General features: G+C 44.9%; 1 protein-coding gene across 5 annotated transcripts in view; it reads left to right on the forward strand.

Moving 5' to 3' along the window:
• The first annotated feature begins 1787 nt into the window (after positions 1–1787).
• LOC147634906 (histone acetyltransferase HAC1-like) overlaps positions 1788–23322 on the forward strand; it is a 31008-nt gene continuing 9473 nt past the window's right edge. The window contains exons 1-9 of one of the 5 annotated variants that reach the window (XM_086804144.1): positions 1788–2066; positions 3307–3563; positions 3867–3960; positions 4057–4834; positions 19906–21491; positions 21661–21957; positions 22050–22325; positions 22435–22563; positions 22714–22914. In XM_086804144.1, the coding sequence (XP_086660270.1) occupies positions 3409–3563; positions 3867–3960; positions 4057–4834; positions 19906–21491; positions 21661–21957; positions 22050–22325; positions 22435–22563; positions 22714–22914 (3516 nt within the window). In that variant the 5' untranslated portion in view covers positions 1788–2066; positions 3307–3408. Of the gene's footprint in view, positions 2067–2182; positions 3564–3866; positions 3961–4056; positions 4835–19902; positions 21492–21660; positions 21958–22049; positions 22326–22434; positions 22564–22713; positions 22915–23322 lie in introns of all 5 variants that reach the window. The other 4 variants (XM_086804142.1, XM_086804143.1, XM_086804146.1 and 1 more) reach the window with 4 other exon arrangements.

A 23322-nucleotide genomic window follows, 5' to 3' on the forward strand; every position in this document is an offset into this window, starting at 1 on the left:
AATTAACTTGATGTACAAACATCAAGCTTATGCCTTCATTATGACTACAAGTAAGGCATATGCAATAATGTGATGATAGCTCAAGTGGTAAAGATTCTTATCTAAGGACCATAAGGTCTTGGGTTCAAAACCCTACAATGTGCTTGTCTAGGACTAGGAGGTATTGGCTTCAAAACCCCATAATGTGCTTTCTCAGTGGCATCGCCCCACGGATGGATAAAAAAGCATGGGCGGTGAAAAACAATAACTATAGGAGGATCTTAGGCCTAAGGCTAGTTGGGGAAAAAAAAAGTAAGGTAAGGATGCAAAGTGACTTAGATAGGATGCCAAGGATATTTGCATGCCTTAAAAAGCAAGTATGAAAAAAGCAATAGTTCTATGCTAAGTATGACATTGTTTAAAGAAGCATTTGAAATAAGATTTTCTCTTTTTAATCATTTATGTGATCATCAATAGGTAGTGATCAAATTTGACTTTGTAGGTTTAATTTTTTAGACATTTGGTCAAGCAGGTGATGTTACAAAGTTCTCTAGATTAAATTAGGAGGAACTACGCTACCTTTTTGTTTAATGCTTATGACCAAGCAATATCATTTTCACCCATAAACAAGTTTTACACATAATAGTGCAAGATCCCAATATTCCATGACATTTAGCAAGTACAGTTGGTTATAATGTAACCTAAGAAAGACCCAAAAATAACTTTGTCTTAACACTTTTCATGACATGAACGTGAGCATGACTATAATTGTCACTTTGTAGGAAGATTATGAGAGATTAACATATAAAACTACAAAGTCGCTAAGAAACAAAAAAAGTATCAATTATCATTACCATTTGCTTTATGATGAAGAGCAATTAACACGTGTATACTAAGTGCTCAAATACATAAAAGAGACAATAAAGCTATTTATACCTCGACATAAACTACCATGATAACATAGACTTCTAACTAGGCAATCATGTCATGAAGGCAAAAAACAATGCTTATATGCGAAAAAGTAATACTAAAAAAAAACCATGCTTTGGAAGCATAAGAGACTATCAGAGTGAGAGAAGGCACATACTTATGAAGGTAAAAAGTGTCATAAGCTCACATAAATGCGCACAAGACTTTCAAAGAACGATCATTGTGGAAAGAACACCATAAGCTATGAAGCAAGCGAAGGCTTTTAAGATCAACCACAATGCTTTGTTTGCATGCTCTAAAGGAAACTCTATTCATAAAGAAACTGATGATAAGCTATAAAGCTTTCAAGGGAGAGGAGTTGTTTCAAAAAAGGAAAAAGACTTCTTTATTTAGAAGTCATGTTGACAAAAAGGAGAAGTGGGATCAATACTCTTTGCTTCTTTGAGGAAGACAAAAAGAAGGGCTCTATCATACGACACACCTAGAGCAAAGTGAGCTACAAAGGGAGATCTATATTTCTCACAAATAGGCAATCTCTTGGGTCCATTGCCCATGCCGACCACCGCCCTTACATTACTGAGACCAAAAGAGCAAAGCTTTGTGCCATGTTTGGTAAATTTTATATCTTGGCACAAAATTGGAGAATATCAAGCCCTTAGAAGGATTTTGACTAGAACAAGCTTGTGCTAGGCTAATGTGATCACTGGTGGGCCATTGGCGTAGTTTGCAACTTTCAAAGCTTTGTTGGTGGAAAGGGGCATCAATAAACCATATTTGATGTGGTGAGCCAACCCTCTAACTTGGAGATAAACTCAGCCTAGTACCTAGGCCTAACTACCTTAGTCTATCTCCATCAAATGAGGAGGGATGCATTAAAAAATGGGTAAACAAGCAGGAAAAAAATTAGAGCTCTAGGCATTGGCTCATGCGTGTGGTAGCTCTGCAGATCATCATCATCATCAACATCTGCCTCGCTCCCCCCTTCCCCTCACTTCCCTTCCTTCTCCTCCTCTCCCCTCCCCTGCCGTCCGACCCTCTCCCCATCCCCTCTGGCTCCCCAGTGCGTCTTCGCTACAGACGATCTCTGCATCCGGAAACCCTAGCTTGTGGCGATGGATATAGCGGCTTTCTTTGCGATTTGCGACCTTCGACACCAGGTATGCTCGGAATTGCACATGCTTTGAAACCCTAAAAATTTCAAATGCTCAGAAACCCCCGAACTTCATACGCTTGGAAACCCTAGAATTCTATTCACTCAGAATTGTATGCTTAGGAACTGGAAAGTGTCTCAACTCGATCCAAGTGTTGATCTCTCTTCTGGCTGCGGCGTGGTAAGGCTCATGCACTCGTTCACGATATGGCGGGATTCAGCTCACATTTCGAGCACTACGATTACTGGTTGCGGGTAGCATCTGAGTCATGGCGTCTAAGCCTTGTCTCTTCAGGACTGGTTGCAGGATTATCTGACTGTCCGAGCATGGAGATCTGAATTTTCCTGTTAGAAGAGTTAAGGGCCGTACTAAACCATAATTAAAATGGTTACCGTAATCTATACCAAACCCTAGTTTCTGCAAGATAAACTGTTTATCCTGACACACAAAACCCTAACTTTTGCAAGCTTAACTGCAAAGTTTAAGACTGCTGTGGCTGCAATCAGCTTCTTGAGGTTCTTCTCTAGGTGCTTGTGGCCTGTAAGTATAAGCACGGTGGCTGCAGTCTCAGACGCAAGCTCAGGGTGTTATTAATAGGTGCTTGTGGCCTGTAAGTATATAAGTACTTACACGGTGGCTGCAGTCTCAGAAGCAAGTTCAGGGTGTTATTAATAGGATTAGGCCATGCAGTGAGTCCTGAGGAAGGCAAGGCTGCTCCATAGCTTAGTTGTCATTTAGAGTCTCATTTGTCAACTGCAAAATGGAAACTGGCATGTCCTACCCAATGCCCTAAGGCTGACCATGGTTAAGATTGGCATAGGTAGTGCATTTTTGGGCAATTACTGCCCCTGCTACTCATGCTTTGCTGCTAGTAGCTACCCACCCCAGTGTTGCTCCAAGCCATGTTCCGTGGATGGTTGCTTGCTGCTCCCTCATGTCTCTTGCCTGAACTGCTCTGGCTTACGGTGGCACATTATGTTTTCTGGCCTGCCAACTCATGTGATTCTTATCGTACTGCTCTCTATGGTTATCATCTTTTTTTTTTCCAGTGCTCACAATATGATGTGTTAACATGCATCAAGGTAAGAGGTGATGCACGCGACCTTTGTCAGAGCAGAATTAGAAGAGGGCAGTTTATGTTTGTTTTGGAGTTTAAATATTCTTTGCAATCAAGGCCAAACAACCATTACTTAATGTGAATGCTCCCCTTTCTCCTGTTAAATTTAGACTTATAAGTGAATAGCAGGTGTGAAGCTTTGTTATGCATGCTCGAGAAGAAAATAGCAGTGGAAGACGCTGAATTAGCTCTGCTAAATTATAAGAGGCAACATTCATCGAAGAGGTCAAAATGCAGAATCAGGCCCAGGTTGCTGGGCAACATGGTCAGGCTCCACAGCTCTTTAAGGGTGGGGTGCCTCTTTCCAAAAAGGGTTTGGCTTCTTGGCGGAAGCCTTGGCACAGTGACAATGATTTGAGTCTCAGGAGGGAAATATTTTCTCAAATGTAAGTGTTTTTTTAAAAGTTCTTTCAAACGTATTAATTTTAGGAATTTCTTATGCGGCTGTGGATGCCTTTTTTAGACCTCAAGTGTTGTGCACGAGGTCATTTTGGGCTTGAGAAATGGGATGTCCAAACCTTTTTTGAAGGTTCAATTTTACTTCAGATCCCCGTAACTCTTGAATAATGCATTGGATTGATGAGCTGTTCAAGGCTCTTCATGTCCCAGCCAATCATGGTGCTTCTTTACATTTTGCTCTTCACGTCAGGAATTATAGGTATTGATTCATTACTTTCTGGGTGCTGTAGTACAAAACTTGTGCAGAAGCATGGTTTGGAGAGCAGGCTGCCTGCAATTGCCAATGAATTGGAGAGTGCATTGTACTCGGATGCAGATTCAAAGGTTAGCTTGATGTCATTGTGATTGTGCAACTTTTTTGGAGGCCTTTTGGGGTGTCGGTTGAAAAAAGTGATCGTACATTTCATTGGCTGTGTCCAGGAGGAGTATGGAAACTTGAATACATTGGAACGTCGGATTTGCTCTTTGATGTTGCGTTTGAGAAATAGTCAGAAGGCTGCTCAATATGGAGCATTACCAGGCTCTGTTGTTTCAGAGGTTCTTCCCACTTCTGGCAGTTTTACAGGCACAGCACTAGTTCCTGGCAGCAATAGTAATTTTGCAAGTTTAGGAACAGGAAAGGCTTTATCAACCCATGGTGGATCAAGGGTCTTGTTAAATACAGGCAGTGCTGCCGCAGCTTCTTCCTATGATGTTGGCAGTGTTGGCCCCATAGCTGGTTTGAGTAACAATCTGTTTGCATCGTCACTAGGGCAAGCTCCCTCAGCAGGTTTTGGTGGAATGGACTTTGAAAACAATGAACTTATATCTGGTGTGGGAATTCCAAGGGCAGGAAGCCGGATGATTCTGACTCCTGGCCTGAATGCTAGCAGCAGCGAGGTTTCTTCTAATCCTGTAAGGTTGGCTTTTGTGAATGCAAATGATGGTTCTGATAAATTAAGGCAACAACTGTTGTCTACGGGGGCAAGTGGTCAAACTTTCGGTGGAACAAATTTTCAGAGAGATGTCATGTTCAGCAACAATGCCGAGCTGGTGCCTAATGGGCTTCAGGTTATGAGGCCTGATCAGATCTTTTTGAACAATGCCTCCGTTTTTAACAGCTCTTTGTACCATCCAAATATGAAACAGGGTTTTGTGCAGGCGCATCCTCACTATTCACTTCATGTTGGTCAGTCACTGCCACATCAACAGTTTTATGGTAAGCATATTCAAGGGATTTAGGTTTTTCCTTTGAGCTCCTTATAATGATGTTATTAAGCTTTCTTGGTTGCTACCATTCTCCTACCATTGTATGGAAATTATGCTATTGTGTACAAACACTGGTGTTCAAGCTGATGAGAAATTTAGATTACATTGATTGGCTTTTCTCTTTATTTGTATCCTTCACCGCGGCTGGGTCTGCCCTTCACATCTGATAAGTATTTGAAACCCAAGATGTTGGTTATGGCATGGAGATTGAGACAGTAAGGTTGCCATGGTTTTGTATATAAATTTGTTCATATTCTTGGGTGCTGAAGATGTGAATAGTGATGTTGTAGTGTGTAACTTCTATGTCAGGGTGCAACGGATGTGCGTTTCTTGGATTTACTTTGAAACACAAAGCTGAGTTTATAGAGAGATTAGGAAGAGATAAAAGAGAATGACAACTGTCAAAACCTGATCTATTGTATATTATTGAATTGAATGAAGCTGGAGTCTTTACAAGCATTCACACTAAATCTGCTCCTGTCACATGCATCCTGCACTTGGATGTTGTGTGGACATATCTGTACAGCAGGTGCAAGTCAGAGAGTGGTAACTGGCTCTTTGTGAGCCCTTGTCTGGGACAAGTCAGCCAAGGTTCCATTGTAGAGGTTCATGGTTAGGTGTCCATGTCCCACACATGAAGTCATTGCATGTCCCAGGACCCACACACTGTGTAACCCTTTAGAATGATGTAGAGGTGTACCAAGCATTTGTTAGGCTTCCAACCGGATGCACAGGCACCACTCTAGGTCATGAGAGAGGCTTTGATGAGTCTTTCTCATATGGACAGCCCTGTAAGGGATTGTCCAAGAGCCACCAAAGAGTCCATGGCTATAGGGGCTAGCCATAGGCCATAAGCCACCTCTAGGAAGCCCATGGGACTTTGTCGGCCAGTGCAAGGGCTGCCCAGACTCACATGTGTGAAACGATGGTATTAAAATCTGTTTTTCCCTAGTTGTGAGCTGGCCGACAGCAGCAGAGAAAACCCACTAGCATATAAGGTGGCTATATAAGCGATATCAGCCTGCTGCATCATTCATCTCATATTCTCTGCAAGAGCCATAGTCCAAGGGCTGAGAAGACAGCCAAGTAGGAGCTTAAGTCAAGGTGGAATGTGTCGATCAAGGGGTCATCTTCAGGCTGTAAGAAATCTCAGCCAAGAGAAGGTATCCAAGTCAATTTAGTTGTGGTTATTTACAGCCAGCAGTTTGTAAGTCTACTCATTCAATAAAGAAAATACACCATTTGTGGTGGGGGCCCTTTAGAGGTTATTTGCACTCTTTCACTACATTGTGCAATACATCATCAAGAATAAAGGGGCTGAAAGTATTTACCAAAGTATAATCCTTGTTTGGAGGCTTTTGCATGTTAATAGTGGTGTCAAAGCTTTGCCTTTTGGTGAAGAAATTCAACCAAGGAATTTTTTTTTGTTTTTTTTTTTGGGGGAGGGTGGAGGCTTGTGTGGTTGGTTTATACATGACGGAAGCACTCCCCATTCCGGTGTGACTCCTATCCCTCAAAGGACGGTTGGTTTTCAGCCGCTGGAACGTGATCGAAAACGTCTCCCACACACATAGTGGATGGTTTATTTGCAGTCAAGAAGAACCTTGACGACTCCCACTATTGGCGACCTCCGAGGATGAGAGAACAACAGATCTAGGAAGAGTTTGTCACTTCTACAGCAACGACATCAGGGAGAAATGCTCTCATTGGGGACCAGATGCAAGCGATGTTCTAGAATTTTATGAATCTCATGAAGCAACTGTGAGCAGTCATCTCCTGTTTGTACAATATTACTCAGTGAGGGCCTTTGTTGTGGGTGTGCCCGCCCAAGAGTTGTCTCCATTTTTCCCCATTTTTCCATTTTTTTCCCCTGTTTTTGGGTCGTGGGGGTTGTCTTGTTCTAACTTATGGTTGACTCATTCTATCTTGGTCGACTGAGTTTTTTGTCTTGGTTGACTCCTGTCGAGTCATGGACATGCAGTCAGCGTGTCGGCTGTTTTTGGGCTGGCCAGCCAGTACCATAGGGTGGTATAAATACCACCCTTGTCCCCACACTCATTTTTGTACCGGATCTTTGTGTATATAACAGAGTTTATACAGCTTCTCTCTCTCTCTCTACACTTCTGCGTTTTGTTTCTCACAGCAGTTGTCTTATTTTCCGCTGTGCATTCCGACATGGTATCAAAGCCCCAGGTGGCTTGAAGCTTGGAGATAGTGGGAGCTTGAGGGTTTGTTGTTTTTTGGTGCTGATTGGAGATTTCTTGGGCTGTTCGGGACTTGGAGAACGGGTAAAAGGCGGCCATCACCGTTGGATAGCCACCTTGTATAGTGTTTGCAGTCTCTTCTTCATTTTTTTTCCCACCCACCCTCCCTTCACAAGACCTTGTGAACCCTTGAGAGGGCAAATTTGCTTGAGATGGTTGAGAAGCATGCGAAGATCCCCACTCTCCCCGCATTCTCGATGGATCGACAGTTGGACAGGACCAACTATGGCATCTGGAAGGTAATGATGGAGTCTGTCTTAGAGTCTTATGACTTGGCTGATTTCATTGTGGTTGGTGTTCCACGGCTAGAGTTGGAGGACAGGGAGCTTTTACTAGGAAAGAACGGGAGGCTTAGGCACAGTACCCATGTGCGTTCTTTCATCTTCCTTAATTGCACATCCCAGGTGATTAATCATATCAAACACATGACACTGGCTAGAGGGATTTGGCAGCACTTGGCTTCTCTGTATAACAGGGTATCGCCCATGAAGCGGATTTCCTTGGAAGTGCAGATGCGAGTGATGAATCTTGCAAAGTCTTCGACGATGCGGGAGTACATCAACAAACTCTAGGCTCTTCAGCAGGAGGTTTTTCAAGCTAGGAAGGAGATATCTTCAAAGGACATGGCCATCACTTTGCTGTTGCATCTGACCCCTCAGTACTCAGCTTTCTATTCCTCTTTGATCACCAGTGGGAGGCTCAGTACCATCGCATGGAAGTAGCTTGTGCCTATGGTTTTGGACTAGGAAGAGTGTTTTACGAACCCTCCATAGGGCGGAGGTTATGAGGCCTTGATTGGCCAGCGGTCGAAAGGCTGCAACAAGGGCAAAGGGAAGTCTTCACAGGCGAAGTCTTCTGAGCAAGAGTCCGAGTCGGATCGTGACGCCTTGAAGGCGGAGCGGATCTGTAACCATTGTGGTAAGAAAGACCACTATTGGAGGAAATGTCCTCAGCGGAGCTTTGAGAAAGGTACAAATTCCTTAGCAAGAACCGTCAAAACTCCAACTTTTGTGCACTTGCAGATTATGGACACCAGAGTTTCATCTTCTTTGAGTAGGGAGGCGGTTGGACTTACTGCTAGGCATACTTGGGACTGGATTCTAGATAGTGGTGCTTCCAAGCACATGACTTATTCCCGAGAGTTATTACAGGATCTTTGAAGGCATGCAAATGCAAGTCACATCCTTATTAGTGACAAGTCCACTATCCCTATTCACAGTGAGGGCACGTTAGAGATCGTTCCCGATGGGGCAGAGGGGGGAAGCATTCCTCTGAGGTTCTTTATGTCCCATCCCTTGGTTTTCATATTTTGTCAACGCATGAGGTTTGTAAGACTGGCATACGGGTGGAGTTTGATGAGCATTTTGTTGCTCTTTGGGACAAAGCAACAGGCCAGGTTGTATGAGAAGGCGGAGTGGAGAATGGGATCTACAAACTCTCAGCACTCTCTCTTATAGCTTCTCAATTAGGTGATTTGTGGCAGTTTCGTCATGACCACTTGAATGTGGATACGTTGGCAGGCTTTCCGGGACCAGATGGTGGATGGCTTGCTAGATGTTGGCAGTAGGTAGGGACATACCAGTTCTTGCATTCGGTAGATAGAGGAGCCTTTGTAGGTGAACTATGCTTTGATGTCTTGTATCATTCGGAACAAAGAGCCCACTTTTGTTAAGGAGGCTCCTTCCTAGGAGACTTGGAGGAAAGCCATGCAAGTGGTAGATGGTGACTTGCAAGAGGAGGTGTATGTTCAGTAGCCTCTAGGCTTTGAGGTTCCGGGATCAAAGGGGGTGGTTTACAGGTTATGGAAGGCCTTGTATGGTCTTCTGCAGGCTCCTAGGACTTGGCATACCTAAGTTACAATTGATGATCCTTGCGAGCAGGTTGATGTCTCTTTATATTGGAAGCTTGTTGGCTCATTAATGAACACCAGATTGGACTTGAGCTTTCCAGTGGGGCTGTTGAGCTCATTCATGTAGACACCCTTGAAGACTCATTGGGACGCAGGATTGCTGATCTTGTGGTATCTGCAGGGTACGAAGGATCTCGGACTCTTCTATGACACTAGAGAGGGAACGACAGAACGAGTTAGACTTCAAGGTTGGAGTGACTCAGATTGGGGAGGAGATCCAGACACGAGGAGATCTACATCAGGCTACGGATTTACCCTTGGCTCAGGAGCTATTTCATGGAGCAGCAAGAGGCAGCCAACTATTGTCTTGTCTTCTACTGAGGCAAAGTACCGGGATGCTTGTGGTGCTGCTTGCGAGGTTCTGTGGTTGCGGAGGTTACTTGGGGAGATTGGGTTTCCACAGAAGGACCCACGGTCATCTTGAGTCACTTTGTTCGTGAGAAGATTTTGGCTGATGACATCTTGCTAGAGTTTTGTTCGACGGAGGAGAATGCTGGAGACCTCTTCACGAAGTCTCTACCTCAGGTGATGCTCTGGCAGTAGTCTAGCTCATTGGGGTTGGTTTCACATCTAGGAGCTGAGAGGGGGTGTTAGGAGTCATCTTCAGTCTGTACCATATTACTTAGTGAGGGCCTTTGTTGTGGGTGTGCTCGCCTAGGAGTTCTCTCCATTTTTCCATGTTTTTTTCCTTGTTTCTGGGTCGTGGGGGTTGTCTTGTTCTGGCCAACTCATTCTGTCTTGGTTGACTGAGTTTTTTTGTCTTGGTTGACTGAACTTGTGTTGGCCAAGTGGCTCCCACATAGTCGTGGACATGCAGTCAGCCTGTCGGCTGTTTTTGGGTTGACCAGTACCATAGGGTGGTATAAATACCACCCTTGCTCCCACTCTCATTTTTGTACCGGATCTTTGTGTATATAGCAAAGTTTATACAGTTGCTCTCTCTCTACACTCCTGCGTTTCGTTTCTCACAGCAGTTCTCTCATTTTCTGCTTTGCATTCCGACAGCAACATAGAGATCAATTGTTTGAGCAGAAAGCCATGATCTTGGCCTTGGAGAAGCGATTACCTCTTCTAGCATTACCCCCATTTATCTTCCCCTTCTCTTGCCAAATCCCTATCCAAAGTCCTACCTCGACTAGCTTTACTAAGGGGTTAACGCAACACGCCCGTTCTCCGCTTTAATTGAAGATGCGAGAGCTTAAGCTTTGTATGAAGGCAGACCGTGAAGCAATAGCTTGTGCCGTTGCGCAAGAGGACCAAAGACGACACGTGGAACATGACCGATTCCCTGTAGCTCTCGATGCAGGAGTGGTTACCGACGACTCAACTCATTTAACTTTAGTAAGTATAATGGTAAACTCGACCCCGTCGCTTTGTATTCTTGGATTCATGAGTTGGAGGCTTATTTTGTTGTCGGGGGAAAGTCGGATGTGGATAAAGTAGTGTTAGCTAGTTGCTACATTGAGGTGAACTTGGTGGACTCATAGGACCTAAGTCGATTCCTAGTTTGGAGTTGCCGCCTATGAATGGGACCAGGTTGCCACGGACCTCAAGAAGCGATTTCTACCGCCTCATTATCCTGAGGAGCTTGAGGACGAGTTCAAGGGATTATGCTGGAACATGGAGTCAGTTCTCCAGTTTGCCAACAAAGTCACTCATTTGGATTTACAGTTGAACAAATCTGAGGAGGACAAGAGAGGGCAGTTCTTGTATAATTTAGACATGCGAATGGAGTGGGATGTGTTTATGTTTGAACCACTGGCCTTTGAATGGGCGCTCGCGCTTGCGCAAATGCCGAAATGAAGTACATCGGTGGAAAGCCTAGGACTTCCGAGCCCACATTGCCCAAGGCAACAATTGTAGGTGTCAAGGGTCATAACCAATTGGGGCCTTCCCGAGGATAGAGCACGGGAGTCTTCGGCTTCAAGAACGCGACCAACGTGCCAAAACTTACTTATGATCAGGCATGTAAGACCGGAGGTAAGCTCAGCCAAGATGAGCAAAATCAGTATAAAATGGAGGAGCGATTCTTCTATTGTTATACAATAGGGCATACTTCTAGGGCTATATGGGTGATGTATTGCCCTATTGTAGAAATCACCCATATAGACCACCACACTAGCCTCGACATTTTCAAATGCCTCTAGCTCTTCGCTTCCCAGTTCTACGGTTGGTGCCATTGTCAACCAAGAGCTTGAAGATAAGTAGAAGGAAACCCATGACCTGTAGTATGAGCGCAATGAGTTACTCAAAGACTTTTGGCTACATAGGTGGCCAGAGAGGCATCGTCGACGGTCGTGTTTGACACGGTAGTACGGAGGATGTGATTACGGAGCAAGCCGCTCGATAGGCTCGTTTTCTATCGACTTCGGTACACAAGCAGGTTGAGGGATTTAGCACAGGTATGACCACGAGTATCAAGTTTGAGGCTCGTAGTGCTAAGTTAGTCATCCATGATCCATGGCACTGAGTTTGTGTGAAACCGGCCTTCAAAAATCTAACGGGCGGTGAAACAAACACTCGCACACAAAACACTTCATCACCCATGGGAACCTAGAAAAGTAAAACAAACAGGGGAGCTAGAGTGCTCCCGCAAATAGTACAAGGACACCGATTGGCCCCAAAACGTAGTGGCGCCCCTTGCGGTATTTCTTTACTTGATCAAAATTTGAGTACAAAGTACAACTTGTCGAATCCTTTACCAATAGGATCCCTCAAAACTTTCACCCAGGACTTCCAAATAAGAAATCTCGCTAATACAGCAAAGCATTTCATAGAGAAGGCACACTTGTACAACACCTCCCTGCTTGAAAAGGTCTTCTCCATCGCTAACATGGATCCCTCAAACCCTTTCCCAAACAGCAGTAGGGCTGTACCAAACCATATGTTCTCCCTATAGTCACAGCTTGCATGTATTCTTGAGAAAACTAGAACCTGTTCACATGAATCCAGAGACATGTTTTCCACATGAAACCAAAGACCTGTATCCTATAAACCAAAGACCTGTATCCCATAAACCATAGGCCTGTATCCTTGATACCAAAGTCCAGTTTCTTCTCGAAAAACCAATGTCGTGTTTCCATGACCTCTTTTTCTTACCCTTGTCTTGTTTTCCAAAGGAGCTGAAAGTTTGCTATCTTCAGGTACGATCAGCCATCTAGGGACTGATTTAGCCGCTTGTATGGCTGTCCAACACATGTTGGCATATCAGGCTGCTCAATGGGCTGATGTTCCACATTATTCTGAGGCATATTCTGTCCTATATTCTGATGTCCAGAAATTTCAGCATGTGGATAGGTGACATGATGATGATACATATCCTTTGGGCTTCCAACACTTTGTTTATGTGTAGTAGAGAGTGGCTGGCCTGAGTTTTCAGCAAAGATAACATCTCTACTAGGAAGCACCTTGTGAGTAGCAAGGTCATATAACCTGTGTCCCTTGACGAAGAAGATACACCTCATAGCTTTATCATCTAGCTTTGATCTCTTCTCTTGAGGTACATGTGCATATGCCAAACAACCAAACACATGCAAATAGTACACTCTTGGCTTCTTATTGTACCAAGCTTCATACGGCGCATAAGATTGACTCAAGACAAAGTTTGTGTGGCAAAACTTGCCTTTGACCATGCATCTAGTTGTTTCCATCAAAGATCTATTCTTGTGTTCGGCCACACCATTTTGTTGAGGTGTGTATGGCACTGTACATTGATGCTTAATCCCCTTTTATGCAAGAAGTCCTCGAATACATTTGACATGTATTCACCTCATCTATCGGGGTGAAGAAGATGAATTTTGCACCTTGTCTCATTCTCAACCAAAGCTACATAATGCTGAAAATGCATGAATGTCAAATCCCCACCGGACCACCTCGTGGAACGCTCCTGGTACGAGACTCAACCTGCAAACAAACAAACAACAAGGGGGGTGCAGGCCTGACTCACCTCCCAATCATGACAGCCGTGGGCAAGCCCACAGTCTTGGCTGTCCCTACCGAGCCACGAGCTGAGCTAACTAGGTTGACGTACCGACCAATCTCCTCCTCGCGACGTCCCATACCGCCACGAAGCTACCCTCGCGGGCCTCGAGATTGCTGCCGACCTCGGCTGCGTAAAGCAGGTGCAGGTTTGCACTAGATCCAAGCTCTAGACCATAGAGCTCTCACAAATTACGCGAGACTCTATATGACTAATGACTAACCTTGGCCACCCTTTTATAGGCTCTTGGCCGGTCATCGGGCGTCCGCATTTGGGTGCCCGCCTGTTAGTCTATCCCTAACTCAGCTCGCCAATCAGCCTGCCTAGCTCCAAGCTTCCCCAAACCTCGAAGCTAGTCTTGTGTGCGTGTAGTACTCGGTAGATACACACTGTGCACATGACATACTCCCCTGCCTCTAAGAGCTCACTCCTGAGCTCACTAAAAAGCCAGGGTAATCTCTGTGAAGAGTAGTCAATGTCTCCTATGTAGCGTCCTCAACACGATCCTTCCACTTGATCTTGTATTTCGTGATAAGCGTATTACGCAATCTTCTTTCACGAAATCCAAGAATCTTTTCAGGTTCGTGCGGAACAAATGTCATGTCCTCGACTTCTATGATTTCTTTAAAGTCCTAAGGAGTCGTTTCTTCTTCGCTGGTATCGAACTTGAATTCTTCGAAGGTTGGTCTGAAGACTTTCCGTCAATCGTGTTAGCCATAGGTGCAGAGAACTTTCTTTTATGCTTGTTCCCCTGCTCGGTAACGGGTTTCGACTTGGAAGAGACCATTATATCATCATAGATACGAGCTGAATGAATGGCCTCGTCCAATGTTTTGCATTTGTTATTTTTAACTTGTAAATGGTATGAGTCTGGTAAACCAGCTACGAAGAACCCCAAAAGAGTAGTGGGATTCATCTTTGTAGCTTTCATCTGCAAGTCCCTAAACTTTTGGAGGTAGACCTCATAAGTGAGGTGCTACGAGGTCATGGTCAAAGCTGTAAACCGGGCAACAACATCATAATCATCCTCTTTCTTGAGGAATTCCTTCTTGAAGACGTCTTCGAATTGTGCCCAAGTTGTTGGCTTGGGGTTGAGTTCCTTCCACCAAAGCAAAGCTTTGCCGGAGAGGAAACCTGCTGCTAACTGGATCTTTTTTCCATCATCATATGGATGAAACTGAAAATGGACCTGCCACTTATGTAGCCATGTGTCCACGATCTCCTTGGTACGCTGCTTTTGCTCGCCCCCGAACGGTTCCGGAGTAATGTTGGGGCCTAAAGCAAAGGCCAAGGTATCCATACCCGAAAGAGTAGAGAGGGTAGTGGTCAAGAGAGAGATGGAGTTCTACAAGGCTTGCATCTGGGCGGCAATTTGTGCCTGACATTCCGAAGAAGAAGCTTCGATAGCTACTTTGAACTCTTGGAAATCTGATTTTGACACATAATCGTCAAAAAGATCGGCATCGGTATCTTCCGTAGCCGGCAAGCCTTCGCGTTCGACAAGGGGCTCCAACTCCGATTCTTGGGTCGACATCGTGAAGAGGGCAAGTGGAGAGAAAATTCGATCTTTGCACAATAAAAGTGCAAGGGAACTTGAGAGCTTGAGAGCTTGAAAACTTGAGAGATGTGTGGCAAGAAGCCCACTTAAGGGGTTTATATAACTATCCCCAAAAGCTACTTGAGCTTTTGCTTTTGCTTTTGTGTTTTGTTTTGTTTTGTTAAAATAAATAAATAAATAAATAAATAAATAAATAAATAAAAATATATATATATATATATATATATATTCTGCTTTCTTAAAAAAAAAACAAACACCTTTAAACCTTGGAGGGGCCTTTAAACCTTTTTAAAAAAAAGTTTAATCTAAAAAAAACAAAAGCGCCGAATGCTTTTCTGGTTTTTTTTTTCTCCTTCCCTCCTGGATTAGCGCCGCCGGCTGCCAGCGTGAGCCTGAAGTCGCCCACCTTGCTGCTGTCACCTCACGTGCTGTCGGTGCCGCCTTCATGCAGGTGTGCGTGGCTGTCTGCGCCAGCCTACGTGCGTAGGCGTGGCCCCTGCGTAGACGTGGCCACAAGGCGTCGTAGGCTTGGGCGCTTGCCGGCCTGGCCTAGGCGCCTGCTTGCGTAGGCCTGGGCGCCTGTGTAGGCATGGCCTGGGCGCCTGTGTAGGCATGGGCGCCTGCCGGCCTGGCCTAGGTGCCTGCCTACGTAGGCTTGGCCGACTTCATGCGTGTGCCTCCAACAACCATACGACCAGCATGCGACCGCCCTCCAACAGCACACGACCAACACGCGCATGCGACCTCGCATAGCCAATCCATCACCTCGTGGAACGCTCCTGGTACGAGACTCGAAACCTGCAAACAAACAAACAACAAGGGGGGTGCAGGCCTGACTCACCTCCCAACCATGACAGCCGTGGGCAAGCCCCCAGTCTTGGCTATCCCCACCGAGCCACGAGGTGAGCTAACTAGGTTGACGTACCGACCAATCTCCTCCTTGCGACGTCCCATACCGCCACGAAGCTACCCTCGCGGGCCTCGAGATTGCTGCCGGCCTCGGCTACGTAAAGCAGGTGCACGTCTGCATTAGATCCAGGCTCCAGACCATAGAGCTCTCACAAATCACGCGAGGCTCTATATGACTAATGACTAACCTTGGCCACCCTTTTATAGGCTCTTGGCCGGTCATCGAGCGTCCACACTTGGGTGCCCACCCGTTAGTCTATCCCTAACTCAGCTCGCCAATCAGCCTGCCTAGCTCCAAGCTTTCCCAAACCTCGAAGCTAGTCTTGTGTGCGTGTAGCACACGGTAGATACACACTGTGCACATGACAATGAATACCTTGGAATTTTTTGTTCATGGGAAACACCCATGTGAACCTAGTATAGTTGTTGATGAATGTGACAAACTATAGATGCTCCCCCAAAGATGGTGTCCTCATAGGACCAAAAACGTCACTATGAATGAGCTGTAATTTGCCATTAGCTCTCATTGAACCATCCCTTGGGAATGGCTTTCTATGCATTTGCCAAAAATACAATCTTCACAAACATGATCATCTGGGATCTCTATACGAGGCATGCATTCCACCATATTATGTTTTGGCAAAAGCAGCAAACTCCTGAAATTTACAAGCCCAAATCTGGCATGCCATAATTCAGCGACCTTCATTGCATTTGAACATATTGTGAGGGCAAAAGGACGAAAGGACTAGATGTACGAGAGATCAGAGCAAAACAACACAACATGAAATATGTGAGTGAATACATACATACATACATACATGAATACATACATACATACATGAATACATACATACATATATATATATATACATATACATATATATACATATACATATATATACATATACATATATATATATATATATATATATATATGGTGAGAGTGCAAATATGTACAAGAGCCCTCTGATGTGAGATGGCTCTGAGTAGAAAGACCAGTGTAGAAGCAAAGTGGATGTCGGAGCTGAAGCACGGTCGGTGACGAAGGCTTCCGTTGATGTGAGGCAAGGAGTGGTCGGTGTTGAAGGCTCGTGTCGGTAGATGCTGAGGCACTCCAAGGTGGTAATGGTAGTGGAAGATGAGGTGATGCAGGCTCTAATGACAAGGGTGCTGCTGTACTTGAGGTGGTAGATGAAGAGCAGAGAGGGCTGTCGTCCTGAGTGGTGGTGGAGGAGCAAGCTCTGATGACAAGGGTGCTGCAAGACCTGAAGGGTGCAGGCTCTGATGACAAGGGTGCTGCGTACCTAAGGGGTGCAAGCTCTTGTGACACGGGTGCTGTGTACCTGAAGGGTGCAAGCTCTGGTGACATGGGTGCTGCGTACCTGAAGTGGAAAAAGAGTAGAGAGGGCTGCCGTCCCGAGTGGTGCAAGCTTTGGTAACATGGGTGCTGCGTACATGATGTGATGTCGATGGTGAAGCTAAGCAGAGAGTGGGCTGCCATCCCGATGGTATGATGTAGCAGAGAGTGGGCTGCTGTCCCGATGGTGAGAGCTGAGGCAAAAACGCTGATATGCTCTATGTATAGCAGAGGGGGCTGCTGTCCCATGGGCTGTGGTAAAATGCAGATGATATGCTGATGTAAGCACTGACGTGAGCCTTGATGAAAGCGCTGATGCAAGCCCTGATGTAAGGCTGAAGATAAACGCTGATGTCAGCCCAGATGTAAGCGCTGAAGATAAACTCTGGTGTCAGCCCAGATGTAAGCGTTGATGACAGGCTGAAAACGCTGATGTAAGCCTGATGTGAAACGCTGAAGTCAACCTGATCTAGGTGGCCTGTACCAGCAGATGTAAAACGCATATGATAGCAGAGAGGGCTGCTGTCCCACGGTGGCCTGTAGCAGAGAGTGGGCTGCTGTCCCGAGTAGTGGCCAGATGGTACCGGATATGACGTACACGAATGATGAATGATAGGCAAGGCTATATATATACTGAGGGGGGGGGGTGCTGGTCGGTCAGCCAAAAAGGTGTAGGCCAGCAGCCAAGTCAAAAAACGCCAAATAAAACATAAAATATCCAGAAAATTCCCTTTTTAGGGCTGGAAAAATACTGTTTTCTCACGCATACATGATGTGTTTGTTTGTCATAGGTATCCAACCTATACAAACCATTGCAAAGTGAACTTGTGGATAGAATCTGGAGCTCTTTCTTAGGGTCCTTGATGAGACACTTCTCACCCACAAACTCCACATACATACCCTGCTTGGCAAAAGAAGACACTGACACTAAGTTCTTCTTTATGCCTGGCACTTATAACACATCATTCATGCAACTTTACTCTTTCCATTGGCCAAAACTGAGCGTATACCTTTAGCAAGTTATGTTGAGTGATGTGCACAAGAGACTTTGATGACCTAAAACAGATTGCATAGAGTTGAAAACATCACTCCCAGATGTTACGTGATGCATAGCACCACTATCTATGTACCAAATAGGAGAACTCTTCTCAAAAACAGTGAGAGATACATCATTGGATACAGAAGCATCACAAATGACCTCTTCCATGGTCAAAAACACCCAATCATCATCCACAAGGTTGGCTGAATTTTCTTACTTACCCTCGGATGCATCAGCAACATTACAGATTCCATGCGAGTAACCTTCTTCTTGTCCTTTTCTTGAGCTATCTTTTACGACACTCATTGATATAGTGACCAGGCTTTTGGCAAAAGTGGCATTACCCTTCTTTTTCTTAGAAGCATCACCCTTGGCTGAAGTATCACCTTTAGAAGATGATTCTTGGAGTTAGCCTTGGACTTCCCTTTGTCTTTCACTACAAAAGCTTGTTCACCACCATAGTATTGCTGGCCCTTGTTTGCTCCTCTTATAAAAGCAAGCCCACAAGCTTATCAAAAGTCACTGGACTTCTCATTATGAAAACCAAGATAAGAAGGTTGCAAAGAATTTAGAGTATTAGTAACGAGCTGCTTGTTTGGTATGACTTCGTTAATGTTCAACAGTTGTTCCTCAAATCCTTGACCTTGGTGAGATGCTCTGTCATTGAATCTCCCTCATGCATCTCAAGAATATCAAGCTATCTCTTGAGATAAGCAACATGTACTCCGTTGGAAAGTGCTTGACAGAAGTCTTGGAGTGCTGAGATTTGCGTTTTTGGTGGCGTACTTTGTTGCTGTGGATTTGGCTCCCCCGTGTACGACAAAGGAGGACAAGCCTGATGGGACACATATGGTCGCTAGAGCTTTGCGATGCCAGATCACTACCAATCTTTTAGATTCTGATGACCTAAGCTCCCTCCTATTGGAAGAGGAATAAGTCCTCATGACACGTGTAAATTACAGGTTTTGTCTCTTGATCCAGATCATGCCTTAGCATCAGTGCAGAAGGGCAAAAACAACACACATGACAGTGATTCAGATACTTATAGTGACTCACCTAGGGCTCACAGGGCGCTTCTGACTTGGGAGGACAAGGATGGTGTTCTTCTCTAGCTATATAGTTAGTTTTCCCCCGTGTGCTTCCAACCAGAGGAGGCTTGTGGGCGGGAGAGGGGGCTCTCAGCAACTCCTCATTTCTGGTGCATGGGACACATGTGTTGGTGTTCCAAGCATAATAATATGGCAGGTAAAGGTCAATTTTGATAGCTATGGATTGGTTGTGTTCCAGATTCATTGCTTGGTGTAGTAGAAGCTATGAACTGGATGTGTTCCAAGTTCATTGTTCGAGGTTTTCTGGGACATGATGTGTTCACTGTGAGTCCATTGTTGGGGTGAATGGAGTTCACTACACACTGGTGTGGGAATTCGGAGCCAAGCAGATTTCTTTGTTGTTCAAGGTGGCAATGCGTTTTGAAGAGACAGGTTGGCAGGTGCATTTTCTGCGGTGTATTTTGTATCTGGCCATGGTTGCATCTTCTTCATCAGTTTTCTTCTTCTGACTTTTGCACACTATGAGTTGCAGAGGGGGTGTTAGAATTTTATGTGCATCTCTAGTGTGGGATTTGGGCCTTATATTGGAGCACATGTATTTTATGTGTATTTTCTCTAGTCGTGGGGATTCATGGAGGTCGTGGGCTGCATGTCGGCTAGTTCATGTGCAGTCGGCCAGCTTCTTGGCCTCCCTATTTAAAGGGCCTCTGTCCCACTTGTTGTAACCAATCAATCCCAGCGCATATGTTCTGAAGCCTATCTGCTGGCTGTTCAACCCCTTGTAATCTTATGCTATGATAATAGAACTTGATCATTGCCTACTCTCTCCCTCTCTCTGACTCTCTCTACTTTGTCTATATGATGATCGCATCCGCCTGTGCATACTTTCACAGGTTACACTCTTTTGTTTAGATCTGAACATACTGAATTTGCAACTGATTTATTGAACTAAAGCAGGAGTTGCAGGAGGGGACACACATGGATTGAATGCCACAGATTTTGTGGAATGCAGAAGCTTTCACAATTCTTTTATCCCAACAGGACTTGGAGTTGGGAGTGCTAATCCAAGCCCTCTGGTTCCAACACCAGCGAATTCATTTCCCATTATGCTGTCTGAACAGCCAAATGCCAAGCTTTCACAGAACTTCCATGCCCAACATATATCTCAGACTGGTGCTCCACCGAATAGTCCCACTTTTTCAGCACTCTCTCAAGAGCAGCAGCAGTCAGGGAGGAGCCTTGTGATCTCTAATCAACGTAGCCATAAAGACTCTGATGCCGATGGGCTGAATGCAAATGCACAACCTCTTCTTAGAACGCCTGTAGATCAGGACACTTTGGTGGACATATTATCTGGTGAACAACATCAGCTCCAAGTAAGTAGGGACCAACTCTGTTTGCTACAACACCAGCAATCAGAACAAACCTTTGAGAATCAGGATAAAAGCTGGCTGGAAAAGGATGTTGGAAATCAATCATATATGCAATCTGAGCCTCAGAAGCTTCAGAAACATTGCCAGCAGGTCTCATCTGTGGATCAGCACAGTGAACAGACTTGTCAAGCCAGCAGTGCTGATACAGGGCAATCAGAAGTAGTCAGCAATGATGACAGCTTGGCTCCTAGTCAAGCCAAAGAGGTAGGCACGCCAGATCATTCACAACAAGTGAAGAGGCAACAGTGGTTATTGATATTGTTACGGCATGTCAGTCGGTGCACAAATTCGGGACAGTGCTCTGTAGCCCAGTGCAAGGCTGGGCGTGAGGTGTGGAAACATCTTACAACTTGCCAAAACTACCCATGCTCAAACCAGAGATGCACGCATTTGAAATGGCTACTTAGACACCACAAGAAATGCAGGAACTCGAAATGCATAGTTTGTGGTCCAGTGCGTGTGTGCGTTTCACATCAATCAATGGTTGCACGAAGCAAATTGGGGAAGGGTCACACTAAGCAGCCTATAACCAGCTGTGTCAATGGTTCTGCTTTGAATGAGGTGGAGTCACCTCCTGTAAAGCGAGCAAAGTTGGAAGCTCTAGCTCTGGATGCACCACAGGTTTCACAGCAGCAGCAGCAGCAGTTGATGAGCATAGTTGAAAGCCTTGAACAGACAAGCTGCCAAGATACATTATCTACTGTAAAAGATGAATATACCGAATCTTTATCTGTGGCAGAGCTCCATGCTTTGAAAGGGGAAGGGAAAGGCAATGCTGGATTGTCCTCACTCAAAATTGAGTCTCCCACTGAATCGTCGGTGAGTGCTGGATCACACTTACAGGGGGCCATGAACTCAAAACCAGACCATTTTATAAAGATGGGTTCTTGCTGCTCCAAAGAAGATCATGCAGCGCCGGTGGCAGTGCCAGCAAACCTGATGACAAAGAAGGAGGTTGTTGCTGTTGCATCTGCAGTCGTACCTCTAAAGGTCTCCTCAAACATTGAGAAACCTGTAAAGAAGAAGATCTCTGGGATTACGTACATTGAAAGCTTAACCCCACAGCAAATCAGGCAACACATTTCCAGTCTGAGGAAATGGATAGGCCAGGTAGAAAGTCTGCTACTTTTTTGGTGTTTCTCCATGTTTTTGTTATTGATTAGTGAGTGGAAATAGTTGTGATTACTTATCTGTTTGTCCATGTTTTTGTTATTGATTAGTGAGTGGAAATAGTTGTGATTACTTATCTGTTTGTTGTTTGTGTGTATGTTGGGGGCAGAGCAAAGGGAAGGCTGAGAAGAATCAAGCCATGGAGCATCACATGTCTCCTTCAGCTTGTTCAGCTTGTGCTGTAGAGTATCTTTGCTTTGACCCAATACCAATATTCTGCACACAGTGTGGCTGCCGCATAAAGCGAAATGCTACCTATCACACCTCAGGATCTGGTGATAACAGCCTCAGTTTTTGTGGGCCTTGTTATAATGCTATTCGATCTGACATGCTGGAGACTGATGGTTTCAAGGTTCAAAAGTCCATGCTTGAAAAGAAGAAGAATGATGAGCAACGAGTTGAAGGGGTAAGCTGAACATTATCGTCTATCATGCAGGTACACAAGTTTTTGTCTTTATATTAATATAGTGTAGTTGCTAAGTGAATTATTTTTTTCAGTGGGTAGAGTGTGATAAGTGCAAGAAGTGGCAGCATCAAATATGTGTACTCTTCAATGCTCGTATCAATAAAGAGAGGTCAGAGTACGTCTGTCCAGATTGCTGTATAGCGGAAATGGAGAGAGGAGACAGGGTGCCGCAGCCTGCAAACTCGGTGCTTGGAGCTAAAGACCTACCAAGGACAGTGCTGAGTGATTTTGTGGAAGAGAGATTGGCTTGGAAGTTGAAACAAGAAAGGGCTGAGCGTTCCGAATCCCTTGGCAAAAGACCTGAAGAGGTACATGATATCTGTTTCAGAAGGATACAAACACACAGCTGCGAGTTTGCCCTAAAAATGGTTTCATAAGGTACTGCTAACATCACAGGCATGGTGGCTTTACTTGCAGATCCCTACCGCAGAGGGTCTTGTTGTGCGTGTTATATCATCCGTAGACAAAAAACTGGAGGTCAAACCAAAGTTTTTAGAGTTGTTACAGCAAGAAGACTACCCTAGAGACTTTCTCTACAAATCTAAGGTTTGAGTCTCCCCTAACTAGGTTTCATGTGATGACACAAGTGGGGAGCCTCAGCACTTAATTTCGCATGCATGCTGAAGTTGAGGTTCGTGAATGATGTGAATTTTTCCATTGACTTACACTTAACACTAATCCCATGGGGGTGTACAGATGCTGATGCTTTTCCAGGAGATAGAAGGCGTAGAAGTTTGCCTTTTTGGCATGTATGTACAGGAGTTTGGGGCAGAGAGTCCTCAACCCAATCACCGGCATGTATATCTCTCTTATCTGGATTCTGTTAAGTATTTCAGACCAGATGTGAAAACCAGAACTGGGGAAGCTCTTCGGACTTACATCTACCACGAGATTTTGGTAAGATAGGCTCTCATAGAAACTTCTATTTAAAATTAGGGTATACTATATTTCATGAATCTTTTGATTGTGATTTGGACTGCTTGAGTCAACCCACATGTTTTTAGCTCTCTAAATATGTAGGTGTAGGGATAGACCACCCCTCTCTCTCTCTCTCTCTCTCTCTCTCTCTCTCTCTCTCTCTCCCAGAAAATAGCTGTAAGTTCATATGATTTTTCTGGAAACTTATCAAATCAGGAGAGGAGACCTTGGAGGTGAGACTCAGTAATCATGTATTTCCGATTTCAGCACCTGGAGTCTGCATAGAAGCTGGAAGATTGCCATGTGCCATCATAGCACTCGTTGTACAGAAACGACATGGCTTACGAACCTTTGTGCTATAGAATCTTCGTGCACAAATGAAAGCGT

Source organism: Cibotium barometz, chromosome 10, assembly GCF_041138505.1.
Source record: "Cibotium barometz isolate CiBa-2024 chromosome 10, ASM4113850v1, whole genome shotgun sequence".
NCBI classification, from domain to species: domain Eukaryota; kingdom Viridiplantae; phylum Streptophyta; class Polypodiopsida; order Cyatheales; family Cibotiaceae; genus Cibotium; species Cibotium barometz.